This window comes from Electrona antarctica (assembly GCF_951216825.1).
Source record: "Electrona antarctica genome assembly, chromosome: 22".
Taxonomy (NCBI): Eukaryota; Metazoa; Chordata; class Actinopteri; order Myctophiformes; family Myctophidae; genus Electrona; species Electrona antarctica.
This window is the reverse complement of record NC_136805.1, coordinates 22,665,166-22,681,732: the sequence shown is the minus strand read 5'-3', so window position 1 is coordinate 22,681,732 and position 16,567 is coordinate 22,665,166. Positions and strand designations below refer to the sequence as shown.

The window sequence follows — 16,567 nt, the reverse complement described above, 5'->3', positions numbered from 1 at the left end:
CCAAGTAGGCACGCAGGCAGGCCCAAACACAGAGCCTCAGATGGATGGATGGATGGATGGAAGGCTGGATGCAAAGCTCTGTTGCACTATAAAAACATACAGAGCACCGTGTCCATGTACAGACACAGAAATAGGTCGATATACATGTACATCTAATGCATACACATGCACACATGCCACTGCCCCATACACACATCATGCATACACAAACACTCACCCAGCACCATTGCTTTCATTCTTCCTCCGCAAACCTCATACACACAGTTCCATGCCACATTACCCAAGTCAAAACACTCCCGTCCACAGTACCCTTCTTTCTCTTCCTTCCCACAGGAGCCTGTGCACACTTCTCAGAATCTGTATGGGTTTAAACTAACACACAAACACTCGCACAGACACATACTGTACATAACGCGCCAACTCAGGCATACACACACAGACCAAACAAGACGTATAGGTAAGTATAGAGGCGGCTCCATAGCCTTCCAAACAGACTTAAAAATAACCTGAAGGTGGAGCAGGCAGCAGAGAGTCAGCCAGGCAGACTGTGATAGCATGGTGAGACAGGCATATAGTCAGGACAGCTCCTCTCAATAACATCTTATTATAGCCACAGACAGTCTAGGCTTTTAAGATGTTTTAAGAGCTGCCCCAGGGAGCCTATATCACCACTTAGGGTCACGACTCAACTCTGGAGAAGGTATCGCTCCTAGCTTCTGCCCCGCCCTTTCCTTCGTTCAACTTAATTTCCTCCTTTCTTCCAAACTTTCCTCTCACCACCAACTCCTTCCTTCTTGTAGCTTCCTACCCTTTCTTCTTTACTTCCCATCATCCTTCCTTATTAATCTTTCCATTTTGTCTCCCCTTCTTTCATGATGATCGTATGAGCATATACTTAGAAGAGGGCAATATAAACTTTATGATTTCCTCTTCCGGCGTGACAGTGATTGGTGGACAACCTGCCACAAAAACTGGTCAAATCCATGGGGTGTCTTTGTTCTTCGAGTTTGTGTTTGGCCGATGATGTACCTTTCACCTGTTCCATTTAACACCCGGGGAAAGTAAACCAGTCCAATCAGAATTGTCACTTTATTGTCACATCACAATTTTACGTTTTTAAGTAAAAACGTGGGTGAAATTCACCCACCCATTTCATAGTATTTTTTTTCCAAGAAGTACAAGAAAGGGAAGGAGAGAGAGAGAGAGAGAGGGGGGGGGGGGGGGGGGGGGGTAGGTTGATTAAGGCATGAAAGAAAAAAGTTTGAGCACTTTTACCACAAAAAAGTACAAGTAAAGGGTTTCAGATAATTTAGAAGCTTGCTTCACAAACAGTGCAGCTGTTGGGTTTCAGTCGCTTATTTACAAGCTGTACAGCCGTACAACCAAAGGGTCTCTTTTTCCACAAAATAAATGTACACAAAGTAGCTGAGATAATATAATATCACTGTATCACAGTCACTGCTGCATTGCATTACTGTCTACATGAAGGATAGCAACAGACTATACACATACGCCCCAACGCATGTATAGTGAATATGGAGCAAATGTATCTAGATATACATGTCATCTATGAATATATATACTAGATGTATATTACCGATATACAATTACAATTTAGGCACTTAGCAGACACTCTTAATCCAGAGCGATTTACTGGACAGTAAGCCAATAACCTATAATTAATGGAAGAGTAAAAAACAAAATTCCGTGTGGGGGTCCCCGGGTGTCCCCGCAACATCCAGACCTCCAGGAACGTGCCCAGTGAGGCGGCCCGGTTCCGGCGAGCCTTCCCGCGTCTGAAACGGTCGGGAAACTGACGGACTTATCGTGGTGCAGCTTTCCATGCTGAGACGCGTACAGGGACGCGTACACATACATACCTGTACATAGGGACACACATAGCTCCGTAATGGAGCGGAGGCACCGCTCAAAAAGAACACGATAAATAAATGAGGGATAAAACCATGTCAGTAATAATATCTAGATTTTAAAGGGTGCCCAGGTGATCATGCTGACCACCACACAACTGCAACTTTGCTTTCCTGTCACTCTGAGTCTACACTGTCCTATACTAACAGAGCAAAAATAAATAGGCTAAATGAAAAGCATTCCAAAAAGCGATTTAAAAGATGAATGTGTTATATTTTGCAATCCTTTCCTTCCCGCTCCATCGATCTTGGTTGTGGGCACCAGGTGAAATCTTTGTCAGAAGAATGAGAATAAAATCTCACCCTTACACATTTTCTCTGCAGTCAAATCTCAGCAGACACGGTCAGTGAATAAATTGAAAGATTTCATGATGGAGGAATCGGAATAATTTAACTCTAGTTCTATAGATACTGTAGAGTAATTCTGTATGATCAATGTGTTCCTGCAACAGACAATTCCCTGTGCATTTATTGTACTCAGTGAATGAGTTGATTTTGTTCTTGAATAAGAAATATGAGTGGAGTGCAGTTTATAGATGTAATGTGAATCTGTGCTTTGCAACAGACATTTTGGTGTTATTGTGTGGTTTTCTTTAAAGCCTCAGGCACTATCGTAGGGGACAGGCGATTTCTCAATGAACATTGTTATTTCCTGTAAGATGCCAATTATTTTGTATCAATGACTCCACTATAGTTTTCAGCGAGTGAGAGCAGAGCGATGATCACGACAAAAACGCATCACTCACTCGCACGGCGTCTCTAATAGGCAATCAAGCGAAATGTCAACCTCGCTTTGTGCTGACACCCACAAGTGGTAATTGTGTAAACAAAAAGGCATAATTATGCTTTCAAACATTTGGATGAGAAAAACATGCATATATGCCAATGGAAATAACTAAGAGTCTTCACACTTCACACCATGAGAATATAGCGACTTGAATATGGTAGCTGGCAGTTCTTGAATGACTGCAGCACATTGATACTTAATAATATGTAATAATTATAACACAAATTTTACACAATCTGACCTTTGAACTGTGGGGACCTATTGTGAACGAGAACTTGGCAGGGTGTATTAAGAGGAGAGAGGTGGGAAGGAAGAGGTGTAGAAGAAAGATAGAGGAAGGAAGGAAGGAAGGAAGGAGGAAGGAAGGAAGGAAGGAAGGAGGAAGGAAGGAAGGAAGGAAGGAAGGAAGGAAGGAAGGAAGAAGGAAGGAAGGAAGGAAGGAAGGAAGCAGGAAGGAAGGAAGGAAGGAAGGAAGGAAGGAAGGAAGGAAGGAAGGAAGCAGGAAGGAAGGAAGGAAGGAAGGAAGGAAGGAAGGAAGGAAGGAAGGGAGGAAGGAAGGAAGGAAGGAAGGAAGGAAGGAAGGAAGGAAGGAGGAAGGAAGGAAGGAAGCAGGAAGGAAGGAAGGAAGAAGGAAGGAAGGAAGGAAGGAAGGAAGGAAGGAAGGAAGCAGGAAGGAAGGAAGGAAGGAAGGAAGGAAGGAAGCAGGAAGGAAGGAAGGAAGGAAGGAAGGAAGGAAGGAAGGAAGCAAGGAAGGAAGGAAGGAAGGAAGGAAGGAAGGAAGGAAGGAAGGAAGGAAGGAAGGAAGGAAGGAAGGAAGGAAGGAAGGAAGGAAGGAAGGAAGGAAGGAAGGAAGGAAGGAAGAAGGAAGGAAGGAAGGAAGCAGGAAGGAAGGAAGGAAGGAAGGAAGCAGGAAGGAAGGAAGGAAGGAAGGAAGGAAGGAAGGAAGGAAGGAAGGAAGGAAGGAAGGAAGGAAGGAAGGAAGGCGGACGGAAAATGGGAGGTGGAGTCGGAGAGGTTAGCTGGAACGGAACAGAAAGAGAGAAGAAGTGGGATGGAAGGGGGGAATGAGAGAGAGAGGGGGGGAAGTACATGAGAGACTTGAGGAGTAATGAGAGGGGAGTGAGGCTTATTGGGGCCAACAGAGGGCATTGTTATCTGTAATATCAATTTAAACATGGCATATCAGATGCACCAAGCGTAGCACTGTTCAGGGATAGAAATGATGTCCTGTTCCCTCGCTCAGCCCCTGGTCGCACCAAGGGCAAATTCAAACTCATGCATTTAGTCGGACAATACATATGGAACACTGATGCTAATGTAGGATGTATTGTACGCATGTGTAAAAAAGACTTGCAGTGATAGAGAAAGGAGGTTTAATAATGCCCCCCCAGCCCCACCCTCTCTCGCTCTTTGTCTCATTCCCTCTCTCATTCTCTGTCCCTGTGTCTGATAAAATTATAGAATATGTCAGCGTTTTGTTTCTGCAAGGCTTCAGGGTGACATTCACATTTTCTTTTGCTTTTAACTATGTCAAATTTCCATACCACTCTTTTTTTTCTCCGAGTTAACACACGTGCATCAACACAAATTCACAAGGCTGCAGCTCTTGAAGCCCAAACTCTGAAACTGGGCCTCCTCTCTAGTGACAACATAAAACAAATTGAACGTGTGAGAGAGGAGCTATCAATTATAATTTTAATCCCCTCTCCAGTCTCCACCCTGAAACCACAGCACCACATTATCGACCACCTTCCGAATAAGCCAAGTCCATTTCCCAGCTCGTGTACAGTATGTGCACCTTGCTCCTCACTGTGATAGTGTAGATAGGAATAGAGATAGCAAGGTTCAATCTCGACACCCTCTGCACTATCTGACTGGAAGACACTGTGAAGTGTACGGAACATAAATCTCTTGTATTTACGACCTGTGCTGTAGTCAGCTATCTGTTAGAGTGTCCTCCCCTTGCTCTTGCCTGTGCAAGGTCTAGGTTCCAGTTAGTACACTTGTCCTATGAAATATTTGAGGGCAATTGATGTTGCTGTTTTCATCCCCTGGGATAATACAAGAGTAGGCCTAGCCTAGTATAATATATGGCTGCATGCTGCATTTAGGGAGTTTTTGTAGATACTTTGTCATATGTTAAATAAAAGCTTGTAAATGAGCTATTATCAACGAATGTTTGCCTATAGATATATATGTCACTCAGAATAAGGAGTTAGGGACATTAGGGTCCATGTGGTTAAAGAGATTTTTCTACAAATTGTGAACAGCCGACCCAACCCTGATGCAAAGTTTGAAACTGAAAGTCCTGATCTTGTTAACAGACTTTTACTGGTTTTGTGTCAAAGGGAATCGAAGAAATCGAAGCTAAAGATATATTTTTAAATCAAAGTCCATCCATCCATCTTCAACCCAGTGCCGTCGCTACCTACATGCGCAATACGCACTGCGAGTAGGGCAACATGCCAAGGGGGGCAACAAAATGTGCCAAAAAGTGCCAAGCCGACCCTCAAAATAACAAATTTCAACGAGCGGCCGTGTGTGCGTCCTCAGTCGATCCGGATGAGGAATAGTAGCGCTCTCGTCGGGAGGGGGGGACAGCACAAATATACGAGTAGGGCAACCAAATGGTCAGCTACGTCCCTGCTTCAACCGCTTATCCGTAGTCGGGTCGCGGGGGCAACAGCTCCACAAGGGAGACTTCCCTCTCCAGAGCAACATTAGTAACTTCCTCCTAGGGGATCCCGAGGCGTTCCAAGGCCAGTGAGTCCATGTAATCCCGGCTATCTGCGCCTTGGTCTGGTCTAATGAAAACATATAGGGGGTGAAACTCATAATATTGCTAGTCAACTTTGCCGCTGGTGTCAGTAATATCATCAATTTCAGAAGAGCTCTCTGTCAGAGAGTTGCTGTTGTGTGAGTGACACATTTTCCGCCCAATGATAATTCACTGCGGGATGAGAATATTAATCTGAATTAATTGCTTCTCGTCATCTCACAAGCGTCCGCTCTGATTACTGGATCTGAAGACTTAATGCCATCTGACAAGGTATAAAATGAGAGCGGGAAACCACACTGACGTAACAGCAGAGCCCTGTAGAAGGGAAAAAACCCACACATAAAAAAACACACTCGGGAGATTTCTTGATTCATCCTGAAAGGTTGAGCTGAAAATTGCACAAGACAAGCCTTGTGAGGAATCATTGACCCATTGGGCTGCTGTGATCCATGTCTGACTGACATCAATACACATTCATCTCCCGCCTTGTTTCACCTCGGGCTAGCAGGCCACAGGCAGGAACGGCTGGCATGAGATCTGGCAGAGGCAACAAGCGGCCGCTTTGTCTTCTTCCGCCCCTGGTATCATTGTTATCAAACACCAACAGAGGCAATCCTGATGAACCTTCTCCTTTGTTGTGAATTAGTCACTGTTAAAAAGGCCTCAAATGTCACTGGCCAGTGCAGTGCTGTATGTATTGTAAACCCTCCATTACACCGTAATTTAGCGGAATGCATCCTTGAGTAAGTGAGACAAGGATCCTCTCTCTCTCTGTCCCACTCAATGTGAAACACAATAGACAATGATGCTGTGGAGGAGGTTTGTCGGGCCTGTCGCGTGTCACTTGATACCTTGGTGCTTGATTCTGGGAAGGGCTCAGCTCGGTAAAGACGGGAATAAACCAATCACTTGTCACTTGCTGTACCCCCCCCCCCCCCCCCTCCCAACACACACACACACACACACACACACACACGCACGCACGCACACACACACACGCACACACACACGCACACACACACACACACACACACACACACAAACACACACAGAATTTACAGCTTCCAATTGACAACAATCATTTTGTTGCTGATTTAATTATTTCTCCACAGGTTCATTAGCATTCACGACAAATGTTTTGTTCCAATGAATAATCTTCCATAGCGCATATCTTAAATTGCCCTCTTTTATAACGCCATTCCTTCCACTGTCGTGTTAGCACGGTCGGAGCGTTAATTACGAACTAATCTAGGAAGGTACAGTAGGTCTATCATCGTGATCGTTCACTCATGCATATACGCCGGCATGCCATATATGTTCATTCAAGCTATTTATTTCCTTACCTTTTTCCTCTATCCTACAACTACCATCACATTCAGTCGCTACGCAGCCTTTATTGCCATGGCAATTACCCATAAAGAGTAACATTAGCGTGCTGATTGGATATTGGAGAGTGCTGTGTGTGGTTTTCATGATCATTGGTGTGGTATATTATCATTTAATAGGTTAAAGGTCAAACAGGGCAGCAGGAGGAAATCACAGAGTCAGTCTTTTCCCCTATAGGCTACTGCCTTCCTCAGTTTTTGAGTGGTGCCTCCGCTCCATTTATTTATTGCATTCCAATAAGTAAACAAAAAAAGAGAAGAGAATTATATTTACGAACGATAAATAAAATATCTCTATAATATACTTAGCATATTGTAGACTTCTTTTATTTGGTAGACTTTTATTATATTAACACTTTCATTTTGGGGTCTGGCCATGGGTCCCCAAAGTGTCAGGCCCCTGGGTAGCCCTTGTAGCATAAGATGGGCCTAGATGGATTATTGTGTTTTTTTAATCGATTGCTCGGAGAACCACAGTGCTGAAAGCTACTTTATGGTATTCATTTCATGCAGCGTTTGGATAATATTGAAAATTTAAGATGTGATCGTTGCTGAGTGGCAGTAGTGAAGGGTGGAACTCAATCTTTATCCCTTTGCAGCGGTCTAATAGCCCTGTATAATGTATCATCGACGGATGGGCTCATGTCTCAGAGGAGAAATTTCAAAGGGATTCCAACAGATGAATTTCACAAAAAAAGAAGACGAAAAAAAAAAGAAGAGAAGCTTCATAGGCTTTGCGGCAGATTGAATTGAATATTGGCCAGCCAGTGGGATGAGACGCCCTCTTCTTGCACAGGCTGGATGTGCAGCGAGGACCCATTCCAAGAGGAATACAAACGAGCACTGAGCACTTCAGCTTTCACATACACACCCCCTCCCCTCCTCTCTCCCTCTCTCTTGCTCTCTCTCTCCCTCTCTCTTGCTCTCTCTCTCACTCTCTCTCTCTCTGACTCTCTCTCGCTGTCTCTGTCTCTGACTCTCTCTCGCATCTCTCAGCCAATCTCTACACGGTGACGCTGCGCAAAGGCTGGATCTAGTTCTGGCTTCATCATAATATTTAACACACCCACCCCGATTCACACATGCAAGAGAGTCGGATTCTCTTTTCTTAGCACTAAGGGGAGGCTGCCTGGCCCAGGTCTGTCTCCTGAGGGAAACGAAACGAACCTGCACCTGTGTAAAATATTCTTTGGCTCGCCTCGGGCACTCTGTCGGGACTATCCGATGTGGAATGTGAAAATATTACGCATGTTGGATTGCTGATGTGGATGAGTCACGTCGGCTATACTTTTCCGGGACTTTCCCCCAAAAATATTATTTCAATCCGATATCGTTTAGTCTACGTTTTATCTGGGCCGCTTTCTCGCTCGTTGCCATCTGATCCGCGATAACCCGTTCCGTTCCACGGCTGATGCGCGCCGCCCCCCTCCTCCCCACTTCGTGGACACGCAGGTTTATAAAGGATAATTTACTCCACGTTGACGAGTTGGTAGAATTTAGCAGTTATTATAATAACCTATCTAGCGGTATCACGTTTAAAGTAGGATAAGAGGAGGAGAGAGGGAGAGCGGCTGTTGGGAGAGAATTATGGCTTGCGCAAGTCGACCGTTGGTCTGAACCGATTGGACCTGTTTTACCTGAGTGACTGCGTGTGATTTTGCGACTGAGATTTTGCTGAGATTCGCCCGCACACAGACCCGGGTGTCTGATGTTGAAAACGCACAGCTTGAACACTGAAACCTTTACTCAAGACGGCAAGTGAAGATGGTTACTACGTGTTCAACGTGTATTTCTTTAGATTGGCGTCCAGCGTGATAAACATAATCAGCGATGTAGTCAGCCTGTTCATCTGCGTGTTGATTATTTGCAGTAAATACTCACATCTGCTGAAAAGGGAGACGATGAAGATGATACTCTTTCGCAAATTTCGCGTTTTGATCCTCATGGTGTTTCTCGTTGCATGCTCAATGCACATCATGATAGACTTGTTACCGAAGCTGGAGAGGCGCAGCGGCGGCGGCTGCTCCTGCTCGCACACGCCGAGCGAGGAGCCGCAGAACTGGGGGAAGCAGAGCTGGCCTAACAAGCACACCCTGCGGATCCTCCAGGACTTCAGCAACGAACCCAGCTCAAATGTCTCTTCCCATTCTCTAGAGAAGATACCGCTGGGACCTGCAGGGGAGAAGACGGAGGGCTATAGGCGACTAGAGCTGCAGGGTGACCAAAAGAGACAAAATCAAGGTGACAAAAAAAGACACTTTATCCCGGACACCGCAGTGACCAAGAATAACCTGGCGTTGAGAGGTTCAAGGTTGTCGGCTCTCTACGAACATCCCTTATATAAAAGAGCATTACCACCGCTCACAGACGAGGACACGCTGTTCAACGTCAACACGGACATCAGATTTGACCCCAAAGCCGCAGACAATCAGGAATGGTAAAAGTGCAATATGAATAAAATACATGCGACTTGTAGGCTATATTATCACCTTTTATACAAAGAGTAGGCTTAATTGATTGTAAGCTACTTATAACACTGCATTTTTATTATCATTTTAAATATAATTATCTAAAAATATAGGCCTATCATTTTATATGCCTACTATAGTAGGCTATAACTAACTATATTATAACGATATCATTTTATAGTAGGCTATATATCTATGCACACACATGTGTATACAGTATGCTTAATTTATAACCTACATAAAAGTTGCAAAATAAATGGTCCTATAAAAAGCAATGTTAACTGCCAGTTGTCATTGCAACTATTGTAACCTAAATTAAGATACATTTCCCAATTACCAATCTGTGGCAACATTTGTTGTTGGCAATGCACTGATCAATGTAGCTGAGCTCAACGTAGCTAAGCTAATTCAACATATTTAAATCTCTGAATATTTAGACCTTCATCCAGGTAAGCCATCAAAACATGTTGGCTTTATTATGTGCACATAGCTTATGTGTATTATTACACCTCATCTAGCCTACATGGACTAATTGCGTGGAATCGTTCACCCATTACAGCAATGCTCATCCGTTTGAAAACCTTTTAATCCACTTCCTTCTATTCCGTTGTGACTGACATCCTCCTCCATCCTACCAGGCATGGTGAAGGCACCGTGGAGGAGTTCAGCCCTACAGGGGAGCTCACGGCCGAGTCCTACCCCAACTGGCTCCGTTTCCACATTGGGATTAATCGATATGAGCTGTACTCCAGACACAACCCGGTCATCGATGCTCTGCTCAAGGACCTGGTCTCCCAGAGAATCACAAGCGTCGGTGGGTCATTTAAAATGAAATTAGTTACCATTAGATATACTTTAAAAAAAATCCCCTGAACACCTGACTGCACATATCTTGGAAACCTTTTTAAAAATCATGTGCCATTTTGTGTCACTGTGTGTCTATAGTTAGTGTGACATCATGCATTCTAAACACAAAAAGACAAAATGATGCTGTCATTATTGTGTATAGGCTACATAATGAAAAGCAACTCAAATCTAAGTAGTCTCAGATGTGTTGAAAGTCTCTTGGGAGAGAAGAGTAGCAGGACCTCGCTGTCAGATACAGTTGTTTTCTATTCACATTGAGAACCGATGAGATTAAAATTACACATCCTAGTGCCTTGTTTATAACATGCCACAGTACTATCCAGTAACAAATCTACTGTTAATGCAAGATTCAAGCTCTTGTCAAGGGAGGTAATTGTGCATATCAAGCTGTAGGTAGTGCTGATAAATGGATAGACAAATGGAGGCAGGTTGTTTGATGGGTATTGGGTAAGCATGCTGTTTATCTCACAAGCAACAGACATGTGCATAAAACACGCACGTGCGTGTGCACACACGTCGCACGCATGCACACACACACACACACACACACACACACACACACAGCTGGTGGAATCATGCTGGATGTTGAATCAATGTTGAATGTGATCAACATACTCCTGTCTCCTGGCCTACAATATTGGATGAGGGACTGGTGATAAGCTGCAAGTTCCCTCATGGCCTCCCACGAAATGGAGTAGAATATAAACACCTGCTGTTCATGCACTGGATCCAACTCATATGATGCAAGGTTTTTCTTTGAATGCGCAGTCTCTGACATTTTGCAGAAAGCCACAGGTGCTTATGGAGGACCAATATAGCCGGTGAAAGCCCACACAAAGTCGCATAGGTAGAATAACATTAAGTACCTGTATTATTATTTTTTGGATTATCACATGTCTATGTTCCCACATTCCAAACGTGTTTATTTGATTCTCAGATGCACATCTCACAGTCACACTCACTGTTAAGAGGAGCAGTAGCAGATTTCCGGTTTATGAAAAAAAGAGAAAAAAAGTAGAACACAACAATAACAACAACATTGCCCTAGAGCTAAGATTAAATACTTAGTGAGAACTGATTAGCTCTGTATAAAATTATATGATCTTTGTTGTAAATTATTACAGAATAAGGTCTTTCTTTCTTTCTTTCTTTTCTCTTTGTATCTGTGTGTTTCTGCTTTCCTATTTCCATCTGTAATTCTGTGTGTGTCTCTCAGGCCTGGATGGATGGTTGAAGCTGTTCTCAGGCTTGCTGCTTGGCCATCTAAATACATGCTAGTCCAGTAATTACAGAGCCATAGCAGAACCCTGGGGTGGAATACCAATAGAAGCCAGCAGCAGTCGGTGATTATCTACATTTAAGGATAGAATAGGGACTTGGATGTATTATATACTAAACCTTTTTAAGCAGTGTTTATCGCCAACAGCATGGCCGACTTATGCAGCATAGGCTAGATTGATATGCAGGGCAGTCGAGACTGACATAGGGCGGCAGTAGCTCAGTCTGTAGGGACTTGGTTTTGAAACCAGAGGGTCCAGCGCAGACCACAATATGGAGTGTGGAGTGGACTGGTAGCTGGAGAGGTGTCAGTTAATCTCCTACTAGGTGTCTTTGAGCAAGGAACCGAATCCCTAAGTGCTCCCGGGCATCTCCATGTGGGAGCGCATCTTCACAGTGTGTGTCAGACTGAGGAGGAAAAAAAGACCGGAAAGAAAAAATAAAAGTCCTCGTTATTCCAACAGTTTGGAAGCAGTAGTAACTCATTTGACACAAATAGTAACAGAAGAAATCATAATGCTGTAGTTTTGGTTGCTTTAGCCAGTTTCATCTTCACATTGTCTTAGATTTCATTGTCTCATCAGACCACTCCTTGCCTCTGCTCTGCTCCCATTGCCAGTGCCAATGCCGCAAAACTGTATTGTATGTAGAGGGAAGAGAGTTGACGTTTCCATAGGGAAATCAGTTGTAAGTGAAGGCTCTGTTGATGTTGATGTAGGTGGACATGGTGAATGTGTCTGCATTTGCATGATCGCCACATGACACTAGTATGGGCTGTGTACTTGTCAGCTCTACACAATGACTCTTTGCCTGACAGTTTGACTAATTATCACGCATAGGCAAGTGCATAGGCATTCATGCACATACAGCGCATAAATACAATGTATACAATGCGATTCCCTCGCAAACCAGCACGCACACGCACACACACACACACACACACACAAACACACACACACACACACATACGGGTGGGTGACGTGAGCTTGAACTCGCTTTTTGTCTTCTCCTGTAAACCATTATCTTGTCATCATCATTGACTGAGAGTAAAAATAGAAAAAGACCCTAGATCAATACTGAGAGCTGTCTAATGTTTTCCCTGAGAAAAACACCAGGAAGAACAAGAGAAGCCTTGGCCCCAGCCAAAGGCCACCAAAACACTGTGTGGAATTGATCGTCAGGCCGCTGGCTCCTCTGTCGTCGTCGTCGTTTCTGCCAATGTGTGTCTATGAGAGATTTTAGTGCTTAAAGAAGCACTTCACACATTTTCAACCTTATCTTCATGTAATTGGTCCTCACTAATGCTCATGAGATGGAACAGTTCACAAACCTGCCTACTGACCATTTATATGAAGATAGGCTGAATATAGGTGATGTGGTCCTTAATTTTTGGCAGATCTTCAAGCTCAAAACACATCGCAATGCAAACTGTGAGCTTGTAGATTGGTTATTTTTGAATAGCCGAAATTTAAAATACTTATAAGCTTCCCTGTCACTGTCAGTGTCACTGTAGGATAAACTGTGGATAAATAGAATGTCAACCGAAAGAGAGGAAGAATGAGACGTTATGATATGATGTCATATGTAGTAGGCCTATACAGTCTCAGCTAGGATGGTCAGACATGAGGATTTGTATAAACCAAGAGAATGAGAGAGAAAGAGCAAGGCAGGCAATGAGTACAAGCTAAGAATTGGTAGAGAGAGAGATGGTCAACAGAGGAAGAGAGAGAGGGAGCTCCAATAGAGATTACAGAGAGAGAGAGAGTAAACAGTGGTGGAACAGCACTGACTGTCCTTCACCTCCTAACCCTCCTCCCTTCCCTTCGAACAAACACTGTGACATCAGCTCTCGCCGCCTCTCTCTCCCGTTTCAAAGCACAAACACACAAACACGGTACACACACACACACACACACACACACACATGTGTATTAATATACTTGTGAGAACATCAGCAATTTTATTTGACATTTTAACCGTAACTTACAGCAGAAAAATAGCATATCTACAAGCTCTTAAAGCTAACGCCAACCTGAATCATTTTCTAATTGTGTAAACTAACTCTAAACATCTTTTGTAACCATAAAACAACCATTTGTCTTGTGAGGACCAGGGAAATGGTCCTCACAAATTTCACAATATCCGTTTAAAAAATTGTAATATACTGTAGTTGTGGGGGCGTTTGGTCCTTGCACGCACGCACACACAATTACAGTTTACACAATTATTCTTGCAAACGGTGAACATTTGTTTTGTTAGGGCGGAAGTTAGGACCATTGTTGCAACCTTTAATTGTGACATGATTTCCAGTCTTGTCATGTCATGCTTGGTGGCATGTTCCTGTAGCCATGTGTCATCATAACTCCATATAAATATTCCATTACGGGCATCTGTTGCAAAACAATCCTGCTCTGACACCATGATGATGCCAGTGTTACGGCAATCCTCGCCCACAGCATAAAGCCTGAGTTATCCTTAATTACACACATGTCGCCCAACCAAGTATGAATCAGACATAACCACTTAAACCCAATACACTGTACTTCCTTGACCATGGTCCTAGGGGTCTGTTATAAGGGCTGCCATAGCTGAATAGACAGTCCACCTGGGAAACCAAAGGTCCCAGGTTCAATTCAAGGTGTCCCCCACGTGTCCCTGAGAAAGACACCTAACCCCTGCTTCCTGAGTGCCACAACCAACGGTTGCTCACTGCGCCTAGGATGGGTAAAATGTAGAGGACACATTTCATCTATTTGCAAATTAATACAGTATACACAGTGACAAAAAACACCCCAAGAGATAATCCAAGAGATAATCAAAAAAAATTAATACCGGTACTTAATGTTATATAGGGTCCAAATTATTATTATTATTATTATTATTAAATAGTCCCTACTTTTCCCCCCATGTTGTGAGCTTGTAGACCTGTCAAATCTTCGCCTGTTGTGATATGCCCAGAATAGGGACACTACTGATTAATATCCGCATAGCCTGCAGTCAATTGCTAATCACACCGGTGTCTCTGTCAACCCACAGCAATGAAATCTGGAGGCACCCAGCTGAAGCTAATTCTGACCTTCCAGAACTACGGACAGGCTCTGTTCAAACCCATGAAGTAAGTTGTTGTCCCTTTGAATAAGAATATTGTGTTTGTGGTGGATATTACCGTGCCCCTGCTGATTTATTGTCTCCCCCAGGCCGAAAGCATGGGGAGAGAGTATGTTTTGCACTCAGTCCGTCCGTCCGTCCGTCCGTGTGTGTGTCCATCCGTGTGTCCGTCTGTCTGTCCGTCTGTGGACTGTGCACGCATACTAGGCTGAGGAAGAAATGCCACTTGACAGTTTTCAAATCAGTCTCATGTTGGCGCTACAACAGGCCAAGTCGCGTCACACACACACACACACACACACACACATACACACACACACATTTAAGACTACTAGACCGGTGCCTGGCTGTAGAGCACCGCGTCAGTAATGATGGAAGATGGAGATCCATACCCCACCCGGCTATGCAATACCTGTTGTACCTGTGTCAGAGTACCTGTTCCACCCATCTGTCTGTGTCCCTTTTATGCCTATATATGGACATTTCTGTATCTGTGTCCTTTATTCCTATATATGGAGTTCTGTGTCATGCCCAAATATGGGGTGTTGTGATGTCAGAACAGGCCAGCTCCAGCCCGGGCAGAGGCCTTTTGTGGCGATCCTGGACAACCGTGGGTCTGGCGGACTCGACACCGGGCACTGCACTCCCTGTGGGGGTGTGGAACACTGGGGCGAACGGTTCTCGAGTTACGTGGATTACAGCCGTACACACGTGCATACAGACAGACATACAGACGTCGTACGTGCATTTATAGATAGATTCAGCGCCACATTAAGTATTATTAGATTATTTATTTTCCTAAAAAATATTTGATATCTTTTTTTAATATCTAGTTATACTATAATAACTTACCAAATCTCTGTGTCACACTGTGGTCGCGTAACTCGTAAAGCACCTGATTTGAACTTGGTGTGTGTGTGTGTGCGTGCGTGCGTGCGTGCGTGCGTGCGTGCGTGCGTGCGTGCGTGCGTGTGTGTGTGTGTGTGTGCGCGCGTGTGTGTGTGTCACATATGACCCTGAGGTGTCCAGTGCCCAATGGCAATTCGAACATGGGGTCATATTGAAGCAGATTTTGGAAGAATGATTTGATTGATTGATGTCTTTATTGAATCATATGTCACATACAGGTACATACATACATATGTAACATCTGACCCACCATAATCAGGATAGGATAACGCAAAAAAGCTTACAGATTGTTTCCATTGCGGTCCATTCATGTTCATGTTTGAGAAGAGACTCCCTCTACAATAGTCGTTTTTTAACTTAATTTTTTTGATTGATTTACATCCTCATCATATTACTCCTCAAAACCTATTTTCTTACCCCCTCTCCTCCCCGCTCACATCATTATCACATGCCCATTCTCCTCTACACACTAATTTCGTCTCCTGTTGTGTCAAATGCAAGTCCGTTGGCTGTGCCATCCAAGGTTAACTTCACCTCCCACTGAAAACAGAGTAGAGCCGAGTGACACGTTATCTCTGGTATTTATGGAGCAAGCATGCCTCGATAAGACTCCTTTATTTGGTTTTCAAAGCCATATTTACACAATTCAACAAGGTACCTGCATGTTTTCCATGTCCATTCATTTATTTAAATCAAGATTCAGTGAACCACAAGTTAAAGTGGGAGTGATAGCATTGGCATGACTTTGGTGAAAAATGAAATTACGATTGTTTTAGTTATCTTGGTTTTGAGATTAAAACATGTTCAGTCTATCTTATTGGTAAATTCATTTTATCACCCAACCCTAGAGTAAACTAAATTGAACCAGAACTCAATTTCCCCAAGTGTTGTTTTTACTCTTTCTTTACGTACAGTATAAACCCCTATACAGTTCTTCTTCGCAATAGAGGCACTTCAGGGCCGGATTAACCCTTTGTGGTACTCTGGCTATAACCAGGTTCGGTGATTTGTTGGCACCGTTGTACTGCAATTTTGGCAGCCCCTGGACAGTAGTTTTA

General features: G+C 43.8%; 1 protein-coding gene across 2 annotated transcripts in view; it reads left to right on the top strand.

Annotated features, from left to right (window-relative positions):
- The first annotated feature begins 8,012 nt into the window (after window positions 1–8,012).
- fam20cb (FAM20C golgi associated secretory pathway kinase b) overlaps window positions 8,013–16,567 on the top strand; it is a 69,490-nt gene continuing 60,935 nt past the window's right edge. Inside the window, exons 1-3 of one of the 2 annotated variants that reach the window (XM_079493104.1) lie at window positions 8,013–9,316; window positions 9,986–10,161; window positions 14,529–14,607. In XM_079493104.1, the coding sequence (XP_079349230.1) occupies window positions 8,781–9,316; window positions 9,986–10,161; window positions 14,529–14,607 (791 nt within the window). In that variant the 5' untranslated portion in view covers window positions 8,013–8,780. The remainder of the gene's footprint in view (window positions 9,317–9,985; window positions 10,162–14,528; window positions 14,608–16,567) is intronic. The other variant, XR_013788854.1, reaches the window with a different exon arrangement.